General features: G+C 38.9%; 1 protein-coding gene across 7 annotated transcripts in view; it reads right to left on the bottom strand.

Moving 5' to 3' along the window:
- The window catches only part of bcas3 (BCAS3 microtubule associated cell migration factor), a 423,910-nt gene that overhangs the window by 332,722 nt on the left and 66,211 nt on the right, over window positions 1–24,977 (bottom strand). For all 7 annotated transcript variants that reach the window (XR_010000122.1, XR_010000121.1, XR_010000123.1 and 4 more), the window contains exons 12-13: window positions 14,522–14,692; window positions 516–609 (exon numbers count right to left, since the gene is read on the bottom strand). Coding sequence is in view for 4 of the 7 variants with exons in the window: in XM_062959513.1 (XP_062815583.1) it covers window positions 516–609; window positions 14,522–14,692 (265 nt within the window). In the remaining 3 variants the exon portion in view is untranslated. The remainder of the gene's footprint in view (window positions 1–515; window positions 610–14,521; window positions 14,693–24,977) is intronic.

A 24,977-nucleotide genomic window follows, 5' to 3' on the forward strand; every position in this document is an offset into this window, starting at 1 on the left:
AATCTTTAGGATCTTTACTTTTGCTTTTTAAGAACTATTTATTTTCTATTTCCTAAATAAACTACAAAAGACTTCAACCTGTGTACTGCCTGGTGTGTTCAGCAAGGTGAAGCTAACCTGAGGTGTGACAGTTCCTTTCTCTGCTGCTTCCCTCCTTGTCCATTTTATCTTCCTACATGCAAACAAGCCCCGTTACGGACTTGAGGAAACAATGATGATAACTACTGGTTACATAAGAGACATCCCAAGAAATTCCGGTAATCAGGTTGAAAACTTTTAGAACTGGTCTGAAGATTTGGATTAGCATGGCCATTGGATATGGAAATATTAGACCGATGACACTACCATGAACGTGAAAATAAAAACTTAGTATGTATATATCAATCCTGCAGTGCAAAACTTAATACGTATATATCGATCCTGCAGTGCAAACTGAATCACGTGAAAGAATACTTAAGTTTTTTATAAATAGTGAGATGATGGAGGAGGAGTTGCAAAAAAAAAAAGGCACTTACCACTAGGGTTGAAAGACATACAGCAGATCGGCTTCTCATGTGCTGGGAAGTGAGCCACAATGCCATCGCTATCCGAGTCCTCGCTCAAGAGCACCTGTATAAGAACCAAGAGAGATCAGAAGCTACATAACACAACTACATTTTCTTGTGTTGCATTCAGAAAATGCATGCCTACTCATTCCTGTTCGTAGTGAGATCATACAAAATAGAAAAATAATTGTTTCCATATTGAAGTTATATTAATCACAAGAAAAAGTGTTAGGATTCAGGAATCTTATATTCCCAACCCCAATATCACTAGCCTTTCCCTGTACAAGGTCCTTCTTCACAATTCTATTCATCGGCTAGAAAGAATATCATACAAAAGCTGTTAAGGATTGTAGATGATGTTAAATAGAAGCTCTTACATCCACCTGTGAACCAAAATCACCCTGCAGGGTATTGATGTGCCACTCAGCTTCGTAGAACAATTAACATGAACTTTACTGACTTCAAAATGATCAAACAGAGCAATAATATTTGCAATAATCCCTCTGATTGCTTACAGAGGACACTAGGAATAAATAGTCCTTTTAAAGTCCATAAAATTGCCTCAATGCCTTAAAAATAAGAGGTCCGATAGCTATCTTCTCTCCTGACTGTTTTCAGTCAGCATACACAGACTCACTCTGACGAAAAAACCTGCTCAAACCGGTTCCCAGTAACATTGCAGAGAAATTGACCAATCAGATTCCTGGCTGTTCGCAGGCTCAGCCAATCAGCTTCTTACACATACTTTTCCAGTTAACCCATCCATAATGGTGTCCTCACAAAACTCAACAAAAGCTGACTGGCACAGATTGGGAATCACAACCAGATACAGTGAAGACATCTGCCCTTGCGCTTTGCTACTCTGTAGAATACATCTCACCACGTTAAAACAGTGGACGTGACTCTTAGTGAGACATTTACTATAATGCCAAGTTTCTTTGTTTCTGGTTTTTAATACATTCTAATTGTATTCCCAATTTGCTTCTGACACATTAAATAAATCAGCTCTATATCAATGGCAATGATCTTCACAGAATCCAATACAATACACTGGTATTAATAAACCTCGGTGACATTCGTAAGGTCTTTGTTGCTGATAAAACCATAAATACTATTCTGTTGTGATCCTGACATTAACAGACAGCCCAATATTTGGAGCCTGGCTTGCATTAGAGAAGGAAATTCATCTCCTTAATACACAGCAGAACTTGAATGGGGGAAAAAGTAAAGAAAAACAAAAGGAATACACAATCTATCAGCAGCAATACAAATGTGCCAGGAAGAGTAAGTAATGAGGACATCTGATGAGTTTCTCCTATCCTTCCAGATTTTTTTCTCTCTTAAAAAACAGGAATGGAACAGGAGAACCACTGGACACTTTGACTTTGAAGTTCAGATGATCTGGTTTCCCTGGTTTTTCAGCAGCATTTTGCAAATGTCCGTAACGGTTGGTCACAGACTTCCTTGAAAAAATTGAAGATAACTCCTTGAGAAAATGGGACACAATATACTGCTTTTCAAACAAGAATGATCTCAAATCAATTTACATACCACGTTTTAAATAATGTTTTAACTGCTATACATTGCCTTGGCAGGCTGAGAGGCGATCTACAGGTTAAGAAACTTACTTTTTTTTTTTGCTCTCAACATCTTTATTAATGACTTAGATGAAGGGCTAGAAGGCATGATCATCAAGTTTGGAGATGACACCAAATTGGTGTCAATACTCCAGAAGACAGGAGCAGAATTCAAAACGATCTGAACAGATGAGAGAGAGGATGGGCCCAAACTAACACAATGAACCTCAACAGGGAGAAATGCAAGATACTCCACTTAGGCAGAAAAAAGGAAATGCAAAGATACATAATGGGGGATGATGCCTGGCTCAACAGCAGAACGTGTGAAAAGGATCTTGGAGTCCTCGTTTTTGTTTGGTTTTTTTTTTGTACAAAATAGCTGCATTCTTTGAAAAAGGCACAAGTTAAAAACACCTTTAAAGTACATTTTAAACATAATTGTAATGAAGTATGAATTTTTGGTCTGCAGATGTTATGTTTAATTGTGTGTTTGTGTTTTAAAAGGGTGAGTATTGCAGTTATTGCTTCTCTGCACTCAGAGGCAGGTTGCCATGGAGAAGTAGGCGAAGCCAACTGCCGTTTTGATGAAGAAGTGCAGAGTTTAAAAAAGGGATTCAGTCTGTGCTCTGATGAGGCACAGGGAAGATTGATCCTAAATTGAGGGGATCAAGGGAGACTCAATTGTTCATTTGAGTCGGATTAAAATAAGTTTGGTGACTTATTTTATGTATTCTGTGTTCTAGTAAGGAACAGAGAATCTGTGATTGTATATCACAGGGGTGACTACGGTTTAAAAGTGGCAGAGGATGAAAAAGAAAGACACTTTAGGGAGTTTGACTCATCTTATTCTAATATTGTAACTGTTAATGAAAGTGCCTCTAAATGAGAATTGTAACCACTAAGCTCTGTGCCTGAATAAACTTGTTATTGTTCCTCCGACATCTAAGACTCTAGCGCATATATTATAAACTAAGTTATGCTACCATCTTAAGTGAAGAAGAAGAAAGAAAGAAAAAAAAGTAAAAGGTCTCCTCTCTTTGAGTCTTTGGTGGCTGCATTTTACAAATTGGTGGCAGCAGCTATTCATAGCTCCCCTGCAATTTGGTGGCAGTTTTTAATAGATCCTTACAATTGGTGGCAAAGGTGGGATCAAAAGATTCCCCTTGCCTGAAAGAACCTCAGTTGTTATTAGCTCCTCTCTACAATTGGTGGCCATTGAAAACTCCATCTGGCCCTGTTTCTACCTCTTGCAATAATTTTATATGCCTCTGTCATCTCTCTTCTAAGTTACATTTTTTCTGAACTAAACTTCCCTCAGACAGTATAACCTTTCCTCACAGGGCAATTGCTCCAGCACCTTCATCATTCGGGTGTCCCTTTTCTGCACCGGCATAAATCAGACTAAATTGTAATAGATGATTAAGGCAGTTGACATCTTTTGGACAGTGAACAACGGCAGAATTATTTATTTACAGTCCCTTGATTAAATGAGCCATGTAATTAATATGATGCAGAAATGTGTGCGAGTGCGTTCCAGCGTTGTTGTTGCCGTTCTATTTAAAAAATCCCAGATTAGTGAAAGTTGCAAAAAAAAGGGAATTCATGCATTGCGGCAGAACTGAGGAAATGTCACATTTTTTTTAAGATGCAAGAACAACAAAGAAGGATCCAGAAAAATGAAAGAAAAACAAGAAACACCTCAAAAGATTATAGCTAAGGTCAAACATCAGTGGAAAAAAAGGCTAAATGTGATAAATCGGCAACATTAACGGCTGTTCTCCTTTTAATAGAATCCAGCATAAACTTCGAGCAGCCCTGGACTTGGCCTGAGCCATTAATCTGTGACAAAAAATGTCTTCTTGACAAAAAACAGAGCCGCCTTAATAAAAGTTAAGGCAGACAGTATTAGGTTTGAAGGGAATCCTGTTGCTTTTTTATATATAAAGAGAATTCTTCTGTAATGTGCGGAGTTTCAAAGAATGGGGATAGATGGGGGAACTCAATGCCAAGAGTTGAAGACTACGTTACATTGGTGAGAAAAAAACATTTTGCTGTCAATAAAAACTGGCAACGAAAGTCAACATGGTAGATTCCCATTCTGAATGTTGGAAGGGCCTTCTTGTGTTACATTCTCAGCCTGAGGCTTTTCTCATAGGTTCTGGATCTATATATATATAAAAGGGTAATGGCGTTTCGGCCTAGGACAAAACAACAAAACTACACATTCCAGAAACACTAAACCTGGCAGCACAACCCCTCATCCATGCCTCTACGTTCATACAACAAAAGTTCCAGCTACTCCAGAAAACGGCCAGGCTTTGAGACTGCAAGGCTATTCACTGCTATTCCCATAAGCCATAGCAACACGTGGCCGGGCAAAGCTAGTATTCAATAAATGTCTTCCAGTTAACTTTGGAAGCTTTAGTTTGCAAAATTACGGAATAATTAAAGTAAAAGACATTCAGAAATGGTTTCCCGTTATCTCCTTCAGCAGGGTGGTAACACATCCGGGCAGTGTCCCCTGGGCAATGTCTCTGTAGACAGCCAATTCTCTCACAACCACTTTCAGTATGTTCTCAAGTCAGGTGAGCTCCCGTCTATCAGCTGCAGCTTGCGGGAACAAGAGAGAAGCCTCCCAGCAGGATGGTAACACATCCGAGCATCCCCTGGGCAATGTCTCTGTAGATGGCCAATTCTCTCACACCCACTTGCAGTAGGTTCTCAAGTTGGGCGAGCTCTCGTCTGTCAGCTCTAGCTTGCGGGAACAGGAGAGAAGCCTCCCAGCAGGATGGTAACACATCCGAGCGTCCCATGGGCAATGTCTCTGTAGACGGCCAATTCTCTCACAACCACTTGCAGTAGGTTCTCAAGTCAGGTGAGCTCCCGTCTGTCAGCTCTAGCTTGTGGGAACATGAGAGAAGCCTCCCAGCAGGGTGGTAACACATCCGAGTGTCCCATGGGCAACGTCTCTGTAGACGGCCAATTCTCTCACAACCACTTACAGTATGTTCTCAAGTCGGGTGAGCTCCCGTCTGTTAGCTCTAGCTTGCGGGAACACGAGAGAAGCCTCCCAGCAGGATGGTAACACATCCGAGCGTCCCATGGGCAACGTCTCTGTAGACGACCAATTCTCTCACAACCACTTGCAGTAGGTTCTCAAGTCGGGTGAGCTCCCGACTGTTAGCTCTAGCTTGCGGGAACACGAGAGAAGCGTCCCAGCAGGATGGTAACACATCCGAGCGTCCCATGGGCAACGTCTCTGTAGACGACCAATTGTCTCACAACCACTTGCAGTAGGTTCTCAAGTCGGGTGAGCTCCCGACTGTCAGCTCTAGCTTGCGGGAACATGAGAGAAGCCTCCCAAGCAGGATGGTAACACATCCGAGCGTCCCATGGGCAACGTCTCTGTAGACGACCAATTCTCTCAAAACTACTTGCAGTAGGTTCTCAAGTCAGGTGAGCTCCCGACTGTCAGCTCTAGCTTGCGGGAACATGAGAGAAGCCTCCCAAGCAGGATGGTAACACATCCGAGTGTCCCATGGGCAATGTCTCTGTAGATAGCCAATTCTCTCACACCCGAAGCGACTTGCAGTATGTTCTCAAGTCGCTTCTGACACAATTTTAAAATTTCCCACTGGGTTTCCATGCTTGAATGGGGATTTGAACCCTTTCGGCATCATAGCCCAATGCTGAAACACCATGCTGGTTTCAAATTCAGCCGTTGACCTCGGTCTCTTTTGCTGAAGAATACACATTGCAGTTCTTGGTTATCTTTGTCAGATAGTTTGATAGCTGCGACAATCTTGTGCCAGCTTTTGGGAGAAGCGTGATTATTCAGACAGACACAGAGGCACACCAAAGTCACCATCTATATAGCAACGTGAGCAAAACTAACTGCAAACTCCTGAAAAGGGTCGTTATTCCCGATCGACTCTGGGTGGTCCCACCCAATGAATTCATTAAGTCCAAAAATCAAAAGGTCAAAAGAAAACATAACTCCAGCCACTAAAAGTTTATGCGTTTAATTTCAATTAGGGGGAGGGAAAAAAAAGGACAGAGAGGAAATCTGTATGTCTTTATTTTTACTCATTTCAGCTAATTAATGGCTCCAAAGAAACAGCCATTACCTCTAACTGAAAAGTTTGCTAACACTTCATTAAAAGAACGTTTAAACAAGCTTGCAAACCTTGTTAATGTATTTGGGTTGACCACAGACTTGTTTGGGCTTCTCGGTAATTATTTTTATTCGGCTTTCAAATATGAACACAACAGCCAAGTCCAATAACTCAGCCTTTTTGTTGTCATTTTTTTTAATGCTGATTCAGTTTTATTTCAAAAACTCAGACTGTTAGAAGTTATTACTTTGAAAAAAAAGTGTATTAGTACTGTGTAAACAGCTACCACATGAAAACCTTTATCCCTCCTCCTGTGTCTTGTGTTAAGAAAGTTCAACATTTTCCTGATTCCTATTCTCACTATTTTCTTGCCCTGATTTTATAGCCAAGGAGACTTAGGTTCAACACCCACCTTTGACTTTATTTATTTGAATGATAGAACTAGAACTCAAGGTGAGGCTTGCAAGATAGAAATATAAAAACTAATGATCTTAAAACACTTAGGCAAATTATAATAAGATACATCCAAAAAGCAATTTACAAAACGTATTAAAAATTACACCAATAAAAGGTCCTTTTTCAGCTCCAAAGAGAACCAACCTTAGAAGGGAATTCCTTGGAAGGAAATTCCACAGGGAAGCAACAACTAAGAAGGGAGTTTCTCACCTGGTATCGGCCACTGATTGAGGTTCCGGGTTTTAACCTGCCACTTTTGGACTCTCGCTTGCTGAAGTGTTCCTGCGAGTATCTCTGTAGATCAGTGCTTCCCAACCTTTCTTAACCAGGGACCACTTTAACCGAGGTCCACTCTCCAATATAAGTACCAAAAGTGTTATGAATTAGTTTTTTGTCCACTTTAGATTTGGTTTGATCATTTGGGGCGCTGATTCAGAAAATCGCATTGGATAGACCACATCAGCTCTAGTTTCTTATACAGAACATATGCCATCCAGTAGTCACCATCTGCTCACCCACAGAAAACCATATTTAATCAATGTGTTGAGAAAGTGGGATAATAATAAATATAACTATTATTTCTTTTTTATACAGGACTAGCTGTGCCCGGCCACGCGTTGCTGTGGCATTGTCTGGTGGTGTCTGTATTTTATAGGCAGTGTGGAAGAGGCCTAAGTGAGGCCTAACTTTGCCTGTCCCCTGGGCTGAGTGGGTTGCTAGGAGACCAAGTGGGCAGAGCTTAGCCTTCTAACTGGCAGCAATTGGATAAAAACAATTATTGCTCTCCCTCCAATTAGGACTTTATTTTTCTTTTATTTTTGTTGTATCAACCTAGAGGCGTGGATGAGGGGTTGTGCTGTCAATTTTCGAGGTTGTGGGGTGTTTAGTTTTGTTGTTTTGTCGGTCGCCAGGATTCCATCACACTTTTATATATATAGACTAGCTGTGCCCTGCCACGTGTTGCTGTGGCCCATTGGAATTGCACTGAATAGCTTCGGTTTTTGAAGTTTTTTCGGCCCTGTGGAGGTTCATGACGTGATATTTTGTGGTTTCAACCTCGAGGCGTGGATGATGGATTGTGTTGTGAAATTTCGAGGTTGGGGGGTGTTTAGTTTTGTTGTTTTGCTCGGTGCCAGGATTCCATTACTCTTTTATATATAGAGATGGGACGGAAGTATCATAATAAACAATTGAAAAAATAATATTTCTCTCCCTGAGTTGGAAAGGAATTAAATTGTTAATTCCAGCGGTGTTTCTAAATCCCAAGTCATAGCAGTACAAGGGCTGGCATGTTATTTCTGGCTTCAGAGGATCCGGGAACACAGTACGTACTTGGGTCTATAGCTCTCCAGTGTTATTTCAGGGGCTTCAGACACAAAAGTAACCCTCAACTTAGCAATAACATCTTATTTATATTTCAGCACATACTTGAATAACTTAAATAACTCAAGCATAATATTTTTATACTCTCTCTCTCTCTCTTGTTTTCTCTCTCATACACATGAGTGAGCATAAAACACACAAAGTTTTTCATGATATCCATTAAGCAGGTTAGCTCACAATTGCCATGAAGATCAGAGGCCAAGTTCATTAAAGACAAAAATCCTCTAAATCATATATAAGGCAACTTAAAAACCTAAGATAAATCATTTTATTACTAAAGCTATTGCAGGAGGAGTCTGGGAGCAGACACTGAACGTCAGAAATAATGACTGCATTAAAAAAGGCTTCATGAGAAATTTATGAAGTCGAGTTTCTTTCAGTCTTTTTTTTTCTCCTTCCCCTTGGCATTATAGGGAAAGCCAAGAGAATATTTTCCAGGAAAGCGTAATAAACCTTGGATGGAGAGGCAACCTTATTCTAACAGAACCGAGCCTTGTAAAAACCGAAAATGAAATAGCTGGGAGTTTCCTCTCCCTGGTTTGGGTCCCACATTATTTTGCCATTAGCACGATAGGTCCTTGGAGGTCAAACAAATAAAGTCTTTCTTTGAACCAGTTCTTAGAGGCTGCGAAGAACGCATCAGGAGATGGAAAAATCAATTGTTACTTTAACAAACAGTGAGGATCAAGGATTCCCAAAACACAGGGAAGTAGTACACAGTTCAATTCAAACGGCAGTATTATGATCTTTGAGCAAGGATTGCGATTAGAGCAAGACTGTTAGCTATGGCAGCTATGGCTTAAACATTTGTAGTCCAAAACTTCTTCAGGAAACCATGTTGCCGACTCTTGCTTTTGCAGTATGACTAAGAGAGAACCATCTCCAGCTTTGAATTCAGTTATGAAGCTGGTTGACACTGGGCACATCACTACTTCTCTAACAGGGTCATGCTGAAGAAGAGAAATAATAATAATAATAATAATAATAATAATAATAATAATAATCCAGCATGTCTATCTTGTTTGCTGTGTCATACAACATCGTTGTGTCAATAATAATAATAATAATAATAATAATAACAATAATCAGAAACTCCTCAAAGCACAGTAGACAAAAAATCAGTACAAGAAAGCCGCACGACAAACTAGAGCTGACAACTGGCACAACAAAACATTGCATGGAAAGTTCCTTGACAAAATTGAAGGAAAAGCTGATAAGGAGAAGACCTGGCTCTGGCTCACGAATGGGACCCTGAAGAAGGAGACAGAAGGCCTGATCCTTGCAGCCCAGGAGCAAGACATCAGAACAAAGGCAATTCAGGCCAAGATCGAAAAATCAGCTGATGACCCAAAATGCAGACTCTGCAAGGAAGCTGACGAAACCATGGATCATCTCCTCAGCTGCTGTAAGAAAATCGCACAGATAGACTACAAACAGAGGCACAACTATGTGGCCCAAAGGATTCATTGGAACTTATGCCTCAAGTACCACCTCCCAGCAGCAAAGAACTGGTGGGATCACAAACCTGCAAAAGTATTGGAGAATGAGCACGCAAAGAGACTGTGGGACTTCCAAATCCAGACTGACCAAGTTCTGGAACACAACACACCAGACATCACAGTTGTGGAAAAGAAAAAGGTTTGGATCATTGATGTTGCCATCCCAGGTGAAAAACAACAGGAAAAACTCAGCCACTATCAGGACCTCAAGATTGAACTGCAAAGACTCTGGCAGAAACCAGTGCAGGTGGTCCCGGTGGTGATGGGCACACTGGGTGCCGTGCCAAAGATCTCAGCCGGCATTTGGAAACAATGGACATTGACAAAATTACGATCTGCCAACTGCAAAAGGCCACCCTACTGGGATCTGTGCGCATCATCCGAAAATACATCACACAGTCCTAGACACTTGGGAAGTGTTCGACTTGTGATTTTGTGATATGAAATCCAGCATGTCTATATTGTTAGATATTCACTAGTGTGAATATAGGTCTGGAAAAAGAGTTGAAAATGGTGAAATAAAGAAAATATGCAACTTTAAAATTTAATCTGATGAACAATTAGAACATGACTAACATGACTGTGGTTAAGAAAAACAAGTTTTGATTATAGATGGGGAAAGCCTGTGGGGAGAGCAGAATTGAACACAAAGAGAGGGGAAAGATTATGAAATATCGAGACCTCCAACGGCAGGTTCAGAGCCTCTGAGGAAAGAAAACAGCTGCGGTTCCAATGGAGATGGGTGCTCTGGGAGCAATTCCAAACAAGCCGACAAAACATCTGAATGAAATCTCAATAGATAGAATCACAGTAGCGCAACTGACACTACTTGGAACGTGCTGTTTTATCTGACATTTCTTGGATGAAATACAAACCACTGATGGTCCAAAATTCCAATAAGAAACATCTTCTGGACTGTGATACTGGAAATAGTGCCTACAAAATCCAACACAGCTATCCATCTGAAAGCATTCAGTCTTGATTATTGCAATGTAATATGTATAGGGCTACTACTATTATTATTATTATTATTATTATTATTATTATTATTATTTTATTCATACCCTGAAAATTCTTGGTGGTATGGGATACCAAGTCACCTTGTCTGTCTCCTGAGAAATCTGTATAACGGCCAAGTAGCAATGGTAAGAACAGACCATGGAACAACAGACTGGTTCAAGATTGGGAAAGGAGTACAGTAGAGTCTCACTTATCCAACGTTCTGGATTATCCAACGCATTTTTGTAGTCAATGTTTTCAATACATCATGATATTTTGGTGTTAAATTCGTAAATACAGTAATTACTACGTAGCATTACTGCGTATTGAACTACTTTTTCTTTCAAATTTGTTGTATAACATGATGTTTTGGTGCTTAATTTGTAAAATCATAACCTAATTTGATGTTTAATAGGCTTTTCCTTAATCTCTCCTTATTATACAACATATTCGCTTATCCAACATTCTGCCGGCCCGTTTACGGTGGATAAGCGAGACTCTACTGTAATAACAATAATAATAATAATAATAATAATAATAATAATAATAATTTTATTTTTGTACCCCGCCACCATCTCCCCAGAGGGACTCGGGACGGCTCACAGATATAAAGCCAGCATACAGTGATATCAAATACAAATATCAAATACGAAAACACACAAATAAATTTAAAAGGCATTAAAAAAATCAAAAAAAAAATCACAATCATTATAAAACACATGAAAAACACAGCAATAACAACATAAAATCAGCTGGGCAAAGTGCACTGAGTACGGCAGGGCTGCATACTCTCACCGTCCCTATTCAACTTGTATGCAGAACACATCATACGTGTGGGGCTTGAGGAATCCAAGGCAGGAGTTAAAATTGCTGGAAGAAACATTAACAACATCATATATGCAGATGATACCACTCGGATGTTCAGGAAGAACTGAGGATCCCTCTGACCAAGGTGAAAGTAGAAAGTGCAAAAGTTGGGTTGCAGTTAAACATAAAAAAAATCAAGATTATGGCAACCAGATGGATTGATAACTGGCAAATAGAGAGACAAAATGGGGCTTGAGGAATCCAAGGCTGGAGTTAAAATTGCTGGAAGAAATATTAACAACCTCATATATGCAGATGATACTACTCGGATGGTGAGAAGGAGCTGAGGATCCCTCTGACCAAGGTGAAAGTAGAAAGTGCAAAAGCTGGGCTGCAGTTAAACATCAAGAAAACCAAGATGATGACAATCAGACTGATTGAAAACTGGCAAATAGAGGGAGAAAACGTGGAGGCAATGACAGACTTTGTGTTTCTAGGTGCAAAGATTAAAGTGTGTATCTATATATATAAAAGGGTAATGAAATTTCGGCCTAGGACAAAACAACAAAACTACACATCCCAGAAACACTAAACTTGGCAGCACAACCCCTCATCCATGCCTCTACGTTCATACAACAAAAAGAAAAGAAAAATAAAGTCCTAATTAGAGGGAGAGGAATAATTGTTTTTATCCAATTGCTGCCAGTTAGAAGGCTAAGCTCCGCCCACTTGGTCTCCTAGCAACCCGCTCAGCCCAGAGGACAGGCAAAGTTAGGCCTCACTTAGGCCTCTTCCACACTGCCTATAAAATACAGATTATCAGATTTAAACTGGATTATATGTCAGTGTAGACTCAAGGCCCTTCCACACAGCTATATAACCCATTTATAATGAACTTAATGTAAGGTAAAGCCTTTACCCTTGACCTTAACTACCACCAATTCCTCAATACTTTATTTCCCATACCACCATACTTTGCCACAGCAACGCGTGGCCAGCCACAGCTAGTACACAATAAATGCATATATGCTAAGGCATCTTTTTGTATTTAGGTTTACTGGGCACACAGTATTTGATGAAGCTTATTTCAGAGTTCACTGTGCTACAGCACTCTAAGAAAACTATCCTTTTCTTTTTCTCTTCTGCTTCACCCCACAAACCACAAACATCCTCCTTTCAATGAAAGAAAAACATCATCTTGCCCCATTTGTGTGTTCGTTCTTAGATAATGTTCTTTATTATGAATGCATATGCATTCAGTGAAGTGCCGTTACCCTATTTTTCTCATGACAGTGTTGGAGGGCATGCAAATGTGCAAGATCACTGAGCCAGACCCAGGACTCTTCAACGCACTCTTGGACGGTTCGTGTCTGGCAGAACCAGTCTCTCTCTCTCTCTCTCTCAGCAGTGTGCTGGGCCCTCCAGTCCCACTCCATTACGGATTCATCACTGCAATCAGACCGTGCCCACATCACAACTGGTCACCCCCAATCAACGTCAACATCGGGTAACTGTAAGAATGACACAGAGTGACACTTCACACTTGGCATTGTCAAAAATGTCACTTTGGTGAGTCCTCTTTGGCTGCACACAAACTGGCTTCCATTCATTCCCAATTAGCACTTCCTGCTCAATAAATCCATTCTGCTCACAAATAATATTAGCCCCAGACAAGACAAAACAAACAGGGCTATGTTTTGCATCTGCTGGCACAAAACTCCAAACGAAAGGCCTGTAGCTCAAAGCAGGAGACACAGTGGACAACAAAGAGGCGCTACACAAGCCCTTGCCTAAGATTTTGTGGATTTTTAGTCTACTTCATTACCGGGTTTCCCCGAAAATAATAATAAATAATAAAACTTTATTTATACCCCGCCACCATCTCACCGTGGGGACTTGGGCTGGCTTACAATGTTACAAAAGTAACAGCGCAAATACACAAACAATATACACAGTTTAAAACACAAGAAGATAATAAAACAGAAGTTAAAACAAAGGTTTATACAACAGTAATAAGTATAAGACTGTGTCTTATATTAATTTTTTCTCCCAAAGATGCACTAGGTCTTATTTTCAGGGGATGTCTTATTTTTCCATGAAGAAGAATTCAGATTTATTGTTGAACAAAAAAATAAACATTTATTATACTGTATATACTCAAGTATAAGCCTAGTTTTTCCAGCCCTTTTTTTAGGACTAAAAAAGCCCCCCTCGGCTTATACTCGGGTGAGGGTCCTGGTTGGGTTACCTTATACTCGAGAATATATGGTACATTTATTATTTTTCTCTATTATTATTGGTATTACAGTAGAGTCTCACTTATCCAGGCTAAATGGGCTGGCAGAACCTTGGATAAGCAAATATCTTGGATAATAAGGATGGATTAAGGAAAAGCCTATTAAACATCAAATTAGGTTATGATTTTACAAATTAAGCACCAAAACATCATGTTATACAACAAATTTGACAGAAAAAGTAGTTCAATATGTAGTAATGCTATGTAGTAATTACTGTATTTACAAATTTAGCACCAAAATATCACGATATATTGAAAACATTGACTACAAAAATGCGTTGGATAATCCAGAACGTTGGATAAGTGAGACTCTACTGTATTAATTTTTTCTCCCAAAGATGCACTAGGTCTTATTTTCAGGGGATGTCTTATTTTTCCATGAAGAAGAATTCACATTTATTGTTGAACAAAAAAATACACATTTATTATATATTGTACAGTAGTTGTCATCACAAACCAGCATAACCAGACAAACTGTGAATCCTATCAAGAATTTCTTGTTACTAACAATATTTCCATGTACAACACTTTATGGTATGTACATTTACCGATCCTGCATGCTCTGGTTTTCTATTTGGCGGGCACACTTCCAAACACAAACTTTGCTAGGTCTTACTTTTGGGGGAGGCCTTATATTTAGCAATTCAGCAAAAACTCTACTAGGTCTTATTTTCAAGGGATGTCTTATTTTCAGGGAAATCTTAGTCTCTGCCGAGTCTTGGATTCCAGAGAAGACAAATTACAGAACTAGCTATTCACTAAGGAGAAATAAGTTTCAATACAATGGAATTTCTACTAATCTAAGCGTCACAATTATAGAAATCTCATCTGGGAACGTTCTTACCTGTCCCTCTCCGACTGTTTCTGTATCGATAACGGTGATGATTCCGGGTATTAAAGGACTGCGCCGGGTGTTGCTGTGCGCCAGTATCTCTTCCTCGGTTGCTCCTGATGGCAGAGTGCCCGTCAGCTGTGTCACGACTTTTCCAACCATGGTGAGTCCAGTTTTTATGGTCTATGTTAAAAAAAAAAGATAGTCAACACAAGATGGACTGTCACTTTTGTCCTTGTTTTACAAACCAAGCAAAGTCACACCGCCAAGGATCTTGCTGCACCACAACAAGAAGGAAGAGCACACAGAAATCAACCAATAAATGTAATCATTGATAAATAAATAAATCATTGATGTTGCCATCCCAGGTGACAGTCGCATTGACGAAAAACAACAGGAAAAACTCAGCCGCTATCAGGACCTCAAAATTGAACTTCAAAGACTCTGGCAGAAACCAGTGCAGGTGGTCCCGGTGGTGATGGGCACACTGGGTGCCGTGCCAAAAGATCTCAGCCGGCATTTGGAAACAACAGACATTGACAAAATCACGATCTGCCAACTGCAAAAGGCCACCCGACTGGGATCTGTGTGCATCATCCGAAAATACATCACACAGTCCTAGACACTTGGGAAGTGTTCGACTTGTGATTTTGTGATACGAAATCCAGCATATCTATCTTGTTTGCTGTGTAATAATAATAATAATAATAATAATAATAATAATAATAATAATAATAATAAACGCTTGGGAAGTGTTCGACTTGTGATTTTGTGATACGAAATTCAGCATAGTTATCTTGTTTACTGTGTCATACAACGTCATTGTGTCAATAATAATAATAATAATAATGTGTCCGATGTGTGGTCAAATTCAACAGCCAGCAGAATGTCTGCTGTGGACTCATCTTGTTGTGTTTCTAATAATAATAATAATAATAATAATAATAATAAACCCAAAAATACATCACAGAGTCCTAAACACTTGGGAAGTGTTCAACTTGTGATTTTGTGATACGAAATCCAGCATATTTATCTTGTTTGCTGTGTCATAATAATAATAATAATAATAATAATAATAATAATAATAATAATAATAATAATAATCCGAAAATACATCACACAGTCCTAGACACTTGCTAAGTGTTCGACTTGTGATTTTGTGATACGAAATCCAGCATATCTATCTTGTTTGCTGTGTCATAATAATAATAATAATAATAATAATAATAATAATAATAATAATAATAATAAACACTTGGGAAGTGTTCGACTTGTGATTTTGTGATACGAAATCCAGCATATTTATCTTGTTTGCTGTGTCACAATAATAATAATAATAATAAATGCTTGGGAAGTGTTCAACTTGTGATTTTGTGATACGAAGTCCAGCATATCTATCTTGTTTGCTGTGTCACACAACGTTTTTGTGTCAATAATAATAATAATAATAATAATAATAATAATAATAATAATACCCATCTGATAAAATTATGTAAGGAGAACCCAGTGGCAGATTTGCATTATGGACACCATAAGTTGGAACAACTTGAAAACATACAACATCAACAACCGCAATGCTAAAAAGTATAGCATCAGAGAGATCTGAGCCTGTCCTAACCCATCAGACATACTTAGTATCAGCCCCTTTTTCTCAAGAATAAAGTGAAAGGAAAGAAATTAGACCAGAAAAAAGGGAAATGAGAAACGAAGCTCTGGTGTTCAAATTCCAAGGCAGGGAATCGGTTCAGATCATGGACTGGAGCAGAAGCCACAAATCAATCGCAACTGCTTTGTTTAGTGCTAAAAACTCAAACTGCAGTGATTAGAAAACACATTAGTGTTCATCAATTAGCAGCCAAGCGTTCAGCTTGAATTATTCATGGGGAAATGACTTACACACAAGACTCTGTTAGTGTGTTGTCAGGAAAACCTCTGAAGGGCCAACAGAACCAGGCGCCACTGTATCGACGGCGGCACCGATTCAGCCAGGAAGCCCGATTAACCTCTGAGATGCCTCTCTTGATGTACTTTCCCCATTAAAGCTAATGGAGATGCTACCACTTAAAGAACGAAAGAAAGTCGGAGCCAGCCTGTATCCAAGGGAAAAGTCTTTGGGTTTTCAGAGTCTCTTAGCAACAGACACATCCTGTCATTGGTGCCTTATCCTCCCCATGACTCCCACCAGCCCCCTTTTAAATGGGAAGAAATAAACATAAAAATCCTTAAACAATTGGCATCCTGACAATTCTTGGAAAATAAGTTCACACACAAATAGGCAGATTGATGCAATGCGCTCAGCCTCAGCGGGGCTATTTGCACAGACAGACACCCGGGGTAACAACTTGAGAAATCACTCCAACTCCAGGCTGGATATTATTATTTATTTATTTATTATTATTATATATACAGTAGAGTCTCACTTATCCAACATAAACGGGCCGGCATAACGTTGGATAAGCAAATATGTTGGATAATAAGGAGAAATTAAGGAGAAGCCTATTAAACACCAAATTAGGTTATAATTTTACAAATTAAGCACCAAAACATCATGTTATACAACAAATTTGACAGAAAAAGTAATTCAATACGCAGTAATGCTACATTGTAATTACTGTATTTAAGAATTTAGCATCAAAATATCACGATGTATTGAAAACATTGACTACAAAAATGCGTTGGATAATCCAGAACGTTGGATAAGCGAATGTTGGATAAGTGAGACTCTACTGTATTAGGACCAGGGGTTGAAGGCCTGAATCGAGACGCAGAGAGGATGTTCTCCTCTTTGGTGCTCTGATGGCCAAGCCTGAAGCTGAGCAATTGAGCATCCCATATCTGGAATTCCAAAATCCAAGATTCCAAGATTTGTTCAGATATGACACTTCCTGGCATCTGGTTAGTAGACCCCAAGACCCAATTCCCAGATCACCAGATTGCCTTCCTGCAAATGTGTTATCGTACAACAGGTTTATTGCTTATATACACAATATAAAGATACAACTTATCTCTATCCTGAATAAATGTCCGTATTCAAATCCTTGGACAAAATTGAAGGAAAAGCTGATAAGGAGAAGACCTGGCTCTGGCTCACGAATGGGACCCTGAAGAAGGAGACAGAAGGCCTGATCCTTGCAGCCCAGGAGCAAGACATCAGGACAAAGGCCATTAAGGCCAAGATGCAAAAATCAGCTGATGACCCAAAATGCAGACTGTGCAAGGAAACCGACGAAACCATTGATCATATCCTAGCCGGTGTAAGAAAATCGCACAGACAGACTACAAACAGAGGCACAACTATGTGGCCCAAATGATTCATTGGAACTTATGCCTCAAGTACCACCTCCCTGCAGTAAAGAACTGGTGGGATCACAAACCTGCAAAAGTATTGGAGAATGAGCACGCAAAGATACTGTGGGACTTCCGAATCCAGGCTGACAAAGTTCTGGAACACAATACACCAGACATCACAGTTGTGGAAAAGAACAAGGTTTGGATCATTGATGTTGCCATCCCAGGTGATAGTCGCATTGACAAAAAACAACAGGAAAAACTCAGCCGCTCTCAGGACCTCAAGATTGAACTGCAAAGACTCTGGCTGAAACCAGTGCAGGTGGTCCCGGTGGTGATGGGCACACTGGGTGCCGTGCCAAAAGATCTCAGCCGGCATTTGGAAACAATAGACATTGACAAAATCACGATCTGCCAACTGCAAAAGGCCACTCTACTGGGATCTGCACGCTTCATCTGAAAATACATCACACAGTCCTAGACACTTGGAAAGTGTTCGACTTGTGATTTTGTGATATGAAATCCAGCATGTCTATCTTGTTTGCTGTGTCATAATAAAATAATAATAATAATAATAATTAACATCTAGACACTTGGGAAATGTTCGACTTGGGATTTTGTGATACGAAATCCAGCATATCTATCTTGTTTGCTGTGTCATAATAAAATAATAATAATAATAATTAACATCTAGACACTTGGGAAATGTTTGACTTGGGATTTTGTGATACGAAATCCAGGTTATCTATCTTGTTTGCTGTGTCATAATAAAATAATAATAATAATAATTAACATCACACAGTCCTAGACACTTGGGAAGTGTTCAACTTGGGATTTTGTGATACAAAATCCAGCATGTCTATCTTGTTTGCTGTGTCATAATAAAATAATAATAATAATAATAATAATAATAATAATAACAATATACATCACATAGTCCTAGACATTTGGGAAGTGTTCGACTTGTGATTTTGTGATACGAAATCCAGCATATCTATCTTGTTTGCTGTGTCATAATAAAATAATAATAATAATAATAATAATAATAATAACAATATACATCACATAGTCCTAGACATTTGGGAAGTGTTCGACTTGTGATTTTGTGATACGAAATCCAGCATATCTATCTTGTTTGCTGTGTCATAATAAAATAATAATAATAATAATAATAATAATAATAATAATAATAATAATAACAATATACATCACATAGTCCTAGACATTTGGGAAGTGTTCGACTTGTGATTTTGTGATACGAAATCCAGCATATCTATCTTGTTTGCTGTGTCATAATAAAAAAATAAAATATTATTATTATTATTATTATTTATTCCTGGCCACCCAGATGAGACGACAGCCTCTTTTCCATAGTCCCAGAATCCAAGCAGCACAGTCCTGAAGCTACCAAATTATTGCCCTTTACGGCACCCAGAACCTGAAACCCGAGGCACGGAACCACCTTGAAGGGAGAGAACGTGTTTTTGTAAGACCCAGCTCCATCATCCAGAAAGGAAGACTCTATATATACCTCTAATAAAAGCATCCCACACAAGGAGGGCTGTGCAGTCCAACCCTTCAAGGGCCTTCTTGGGAGAACGTGAAAATAAAATAAAAAATAATACTTTACATTTGCACAGGCACAAACCCCACACTACCACTCCTGACAAGACATTAATCACGACCGTTTTATAATCCACAAGCGATTAAACAAACGTCTGTAATTACGAGCAGATGCACTACTCCAGGCAGCAGGAAAGGAACTGCATTATAAACGCACAGTAAATTTTACATCGAGAGGGATGATACGATCAAAGAGCAGGTTAGAAAGAGCTTCGTTTAATTTATTTATGCCGACAGAAGATGCCTTGTTACTGGAGGCATACAAGCACATCGCGGGGCATGCAGCAACGCTGCGACGAGATGCTTCCCTTCTCTTCCTTTGGCTCTCTTGTTCTCCCAACAACAAAGGCGGTTCAACACGGACCGGAATTAAAAGGGAGTCAATCAGCTCAGGACGGCAGATCTGTGTCTCCTTCCATTTCAGTCTAAGCCCTCCCCAACAACAAATGTAAAGTATTATTGAAGATGCAACATGGCATGAGAACACAAACATCCCTTTTCACGGCTGGTCTATGCATCTCATTGAAAGCGATTTTTTCCTTATTTTAATAGTTGTGCCTGCCACCGTACAGACCTGGCCTTCACCAGCCCAAATTCTGACTGGTAATTACTGTATATACTCGAGTATAAGCCTAGTTTTTCAGCCCTTTTCTAGGACTGAAAAAAAAACCTCCTCGGCTTATACTCGGGTGAGGGTCCTGGCTGGCTTATACTCAAGTATATATGGTATATTTATTATTTTTCTCTATTGTTATTGGTATTGTTACATTTATTATTTTACTCTATTAATTATTATTATTATTACATTTATTATTTTACTCTATTATTATTGTTACTTTTACATTTATTATACTCTATTTTTATTATTATTAATACATTTATTATTTTACTCTATTTATTATTACATTTATTATTTTACTGCATTTTTTTTATTATTATTATTATTATTATTATTATTACATTTATTATTTCACTCTATTATTATTAAAAGGATACATAAGAACTCTTGCCTGTCTGAGGCAAGTGTGAATGTTGCAACTGGCCAGCTTGATTAGCACTAAATAGCCTTGCAGCTTCAAAGCCTGGCTGCTTCATGCCTGGGGAATCCTTTGTTGGGGGGGGAGGGGTGCTAACTGGCCCTGATTGTTTTCTGTCTGGAATTCCCCTGTCTTTTAACAGAAAACAGGGAACCATGAAAATGAACAAAATCAGGCTCCTAGTTTAATCTATTGTATATACATGTAATATTAATAATAATATTATGATGTAATACAATGTAATAATTATTATAATTTACTATTATAATTGTATATTTATATTACATGCAATATTACTAATAATATTGTAATATAGTTGCATAATATAATATATTGTGTGTGTGTGTGTGTGTGTGTGCGTGTACTTATAAACCGCCCTGGGCAGGATATAAATGTCGCTAATAAATAAAAAATAATAGTACTAAAAAACTCGAAAATCAGGACAGTAAATAAAGAACAACACTCAGAAAAGACAAGAAACAATCAGGGCCAGGTAACACCTCTAAACAAAGGATCCCTCCAGGCAGGAAGCAGCCAGGTTTTGAAGCTGCAAGGCTACTCAATATTAATCAAGCTGGCCAATGGCAACATTCACACTTGCCCCCAACAGACAAAAGCTCTTTCTCCCACACTGGACATTATTGCAGAGATATATAAACCCCCCACTTGCCTAGTTTCAACAGACCTCACAACCTCTGACGATGCCTGCCACAGATGTGTGTGAAACGTCAGGAGAGAATGCTTCTGGAACATGACCATACAGCCCGGAAAACTCCATTAGTCCAGAAATATCAACACGAAACCACCCTGCCACTTATTCCCTGGTGCAGCGAATGTCTTTGCAAGTTTTTCCTCTGGTAATCTTTAACCTTTCCCATGCCGTATCAGCTGTCTTCCCAGTCCATTAGTGCTAATGGCCACGCTCTCACATAAGCTGTTACTACTCATTAAGGAGTTATCAGGTAACAAGAGAAAACAGATGCCCCTTTAAAATAGCAGAAGACCTTGCCATCTTGGGATTTAAAAGACATGAAGAACGGAGCACACTGCAGATGTTACGAGGTGACAGAGAGAGCTGGGTGGTTTAGATCTGGGGTTTTATCACCGAGGAGAAGGTTGCATTTCAGTTTGGAAAGGGCCAGGAACAACTCCGAATTTGGATTCTAAAGCTCCTTTTACCCCTGATGAAAACAAACACAAAATAAGATTTTTACTGAAAAGAACTCTACCTATCACGACTGTTTACACAAAATATTTCCAGGCACACACGCAGCCTTTGTAAAGTTACTACTGACACAATGCAAGGTCACGGGAGATCAGGGTTCAATAATAATAATAATAATAATAATGATAATAATAATAATAATAATCTGCACGCATTATTCGCCGATACATCACACAGTCCTAGACACTTGGGAAGTGTCCGACATGTGATCCAATACAACAGCCAGCAGAGTGTCTGCTGTGGACTCATCTTGTTGTGTTTATAATAATAATAATAATAATAATAATCTGCACGCATTATTCGCCGATACATCACACAGTCCTAGACACTTGGGAAGTGTCCGACATGTGATCCAATACAACAGCCAGCAGAGTGTCTGCTGTGGACTCATCTTGTTGTGTTTATAATAATAATAATAATAATAATAATCTGCACGCATTATTCGCCGATACATCACACAGTCCTAGACACTTGGGAAGTGTCCGACATGTGATCCAATACAACAGCCAGCAGAGTGTCTGCTGTGGACTCATCTTGTTGTGTTTATAATAATAATAATAATAATAATAATCTGCACGCATTATTCGCCGATACATCACACAGTCCTAGACACTTGGGAAGTGTCCGACATGTGATCCAATACAACAGCCAGCAGAGTGTCTGCTGTGGACTCATCTTGTTGTGTTTATAATAATAATAATAATAATAATAATCTGCACGCATTATTCGCCGATACATCACACAGTCCTAGACACTTGGGAAGTGTCCGACATGTGATCCAATACAACAGCCAGCAGAGTGTCTGCTGTGGACTCATCTTGTTGTGTTTCAAATAATAATAATAATAATAATAATAATCTGCATGCATTATTCGCCGATACATCACACAGTCCTAGACACTTGGGAAGTGTCCGACGTGTGATCCAATACAACAGCCAGCAGAGTGTCTGCTGTGGACTCATCTTGTTGTGTTTCAAATAATAATAATAATAATAATAATAATAATAATAATAATAATAATAATTGAACTTCAAAGACTCTGGCAGAAACCAGTGCAGGTGGTCCCGGTGGTGATGGGCACACTGGGTGCAGTGCCAAAAGATCTCAGCTGGCATTTGGAAACAATAGACATTGACAAAATCACGATCTGCCAACTGCAAAAGGCCACCCTGCTGGGATCTGCACGCATCATCCAAAAATACATCACACAGTCAATAATAATAATAATAATAATAATAATAATAATAATAATAATAATAATAATAATAATAATACATCACACTGTCCTAGACGCTTGGGAAGTGTTCGACTTGTGATTTTGTGATACGAAATCCAGCATATCTATCTTGTTTGTTGTGTTATAATAAAATAATAATAATAATAATCCGAAAATACATCACACAGTCCTAGAAACTTGGGAAGTGTTCGACTTGTGATTTTGTGATATGAAATCCAGCATATCTATCTTGTTTGCTGTGTCATAATAAAATAATAATAATAATAATAATAATAATAATAATAATAATAATAAAAACTTCATTTGGATCCCACCCTATCTCCCCATGGGGACTGTTGTCTGGCTATTTTTGTAAAAAACCAAGAACGATAACCTCTCAATATTTTGTGTCACCCTGAGTAACTAACCGGAAAGCCCAACTTTAAAATCTCATCCCTACTATGAACGTACTGGGTGGCCTGGGGCAAGCCACTTCCCTGGGCCTGACCTGTATTATATGCCTGTTGTAAAGGGTTACACCCTGATAATGAGAACAAAATGCTTTGAACACTTGAAACACGACACCAGAGATCCCCAACTTGTATTTGGTAATGGCAACGGCAGTGGTAAAATTGGGAAGCCTGCAAAATGTAGTTCATTTAATTGTTTTAAAACGTACTCCTTACAAATCAGCTCAGTTATTTTATGCATCCATTTTTAAATCAAACCAAACTAAAAGAAGTATGGCCCATGCTAGAAGATGCTGTCTTTCCTCTTTGGTGTGATTTGGTCCAGTGGTTTTGTTGTTTACTCCATGGGAAAAATGCACATTACATTTATATATATATATATTATATCATTCAATTATTATTCTATTATTATTGTAGTGTATTATCATATTATTACCATTATATTATTATACTAGCTGTGCCCGGCCACGCGTTGCTGTGGCGAAGTCTGGTGGTATGGGAAATAAAGTATTGAGGTAAAGGGTAAAGGGTCAAGGTTTTCTCCTGACATTAAGTTCAGTCGTGTCTGACTTTGGGGGTTGGTGATCATAAAGCAGATAATATGAGATTATAAATGGGTTATATAGCTGTGTGGAAGGGCCTTGAGTCTACACTGCCATATAATCCAGTTCAAATCTGATAATCTGTATTTTATAGGCAGTGTGGAAGAGACCTAACTCTGCCTGTCCCCTGGGCTGATTGGGTTGCTAGGAGACCAAGTGGGAGGAGCTTAGACTTCTAACTAGCAGCAATTGGATAAAAACAATTATTCCTCTCCCTCTAATAAGGACTTTATTTTTCTTTTCTTTTAGTTGTATCAACCTAGAGGCGTGAATGAGCTGTCGTGCTGTCAATTTTCGAGGTCGTGGGGTGTTTAGTTTTGTTGTTTTGTTGGTTGCCGGGATTCCATCACTCTTTTATATATATAGATGATTTATTATTCATGACTACATTGAAACTAGAATAGAGAGAAATCAGCGTGGAAACTGCAAGAGGTGCCATAGATTGATGTACATGGAAATAATGGTAGTAAATAGTTTTTGATTTATTAAATACAGGTATATATTACAATTATACATTTTTGTTATTTAAACTATATATATTGTGAAATTATGGTTTTTTTCTCAAAGTGACACACCATCCAAGTCATGCTTGACTTTCACAGGTTTAACTTTCATGGATTTGATCATTCACAAGTTTGCCACCGAAAATCGAAGAATTTTTCGTGGCCTACGGTGGAAAATCACAGAGGTGGACTAGAAAACCTTTCTTTAAACATGAGTGTGGAAGAATGGGCTGCTAGCATTAAAAAAAAGTTAAAGACAACTGTGTGCTAAAGAGGGAAAACGTGGTTTTCTCCTTCCCACTAAGAATAGAGGAATTTAGCACGGATTGTAAACACACAAACATACAAAGAGAGAAAAAGATCACGTTTGCCTCAAGCCATAGAAAGCCTGTGATTTTTTTGTCACCTCATTCAACGGGCAGCACTGTTGGCATGGACAGCCATCATTATGGGACAAACATTTCTTTTCCTTTCCGTGATATTATTTGTTTTTCTTAAGAAAAT

The sequence above is a fragment of the Anolis carolinensis genome, unplaced genomic scaffold (assembly GCF_035594765.1).
Source record: "Anolis carolinensis isolate JA03-04 unplaced genomic scaffold, rAnoCar3.1.pri scaffold_7, whole genome shotgun sequence".
In the NCBI taxonomy this organism is placed as follows: Eukaryota; Metazoa; Chordata; class Lepidosauria; order Squamata; family Dactyloidae; genus Anolis; species Anolis carolinensis.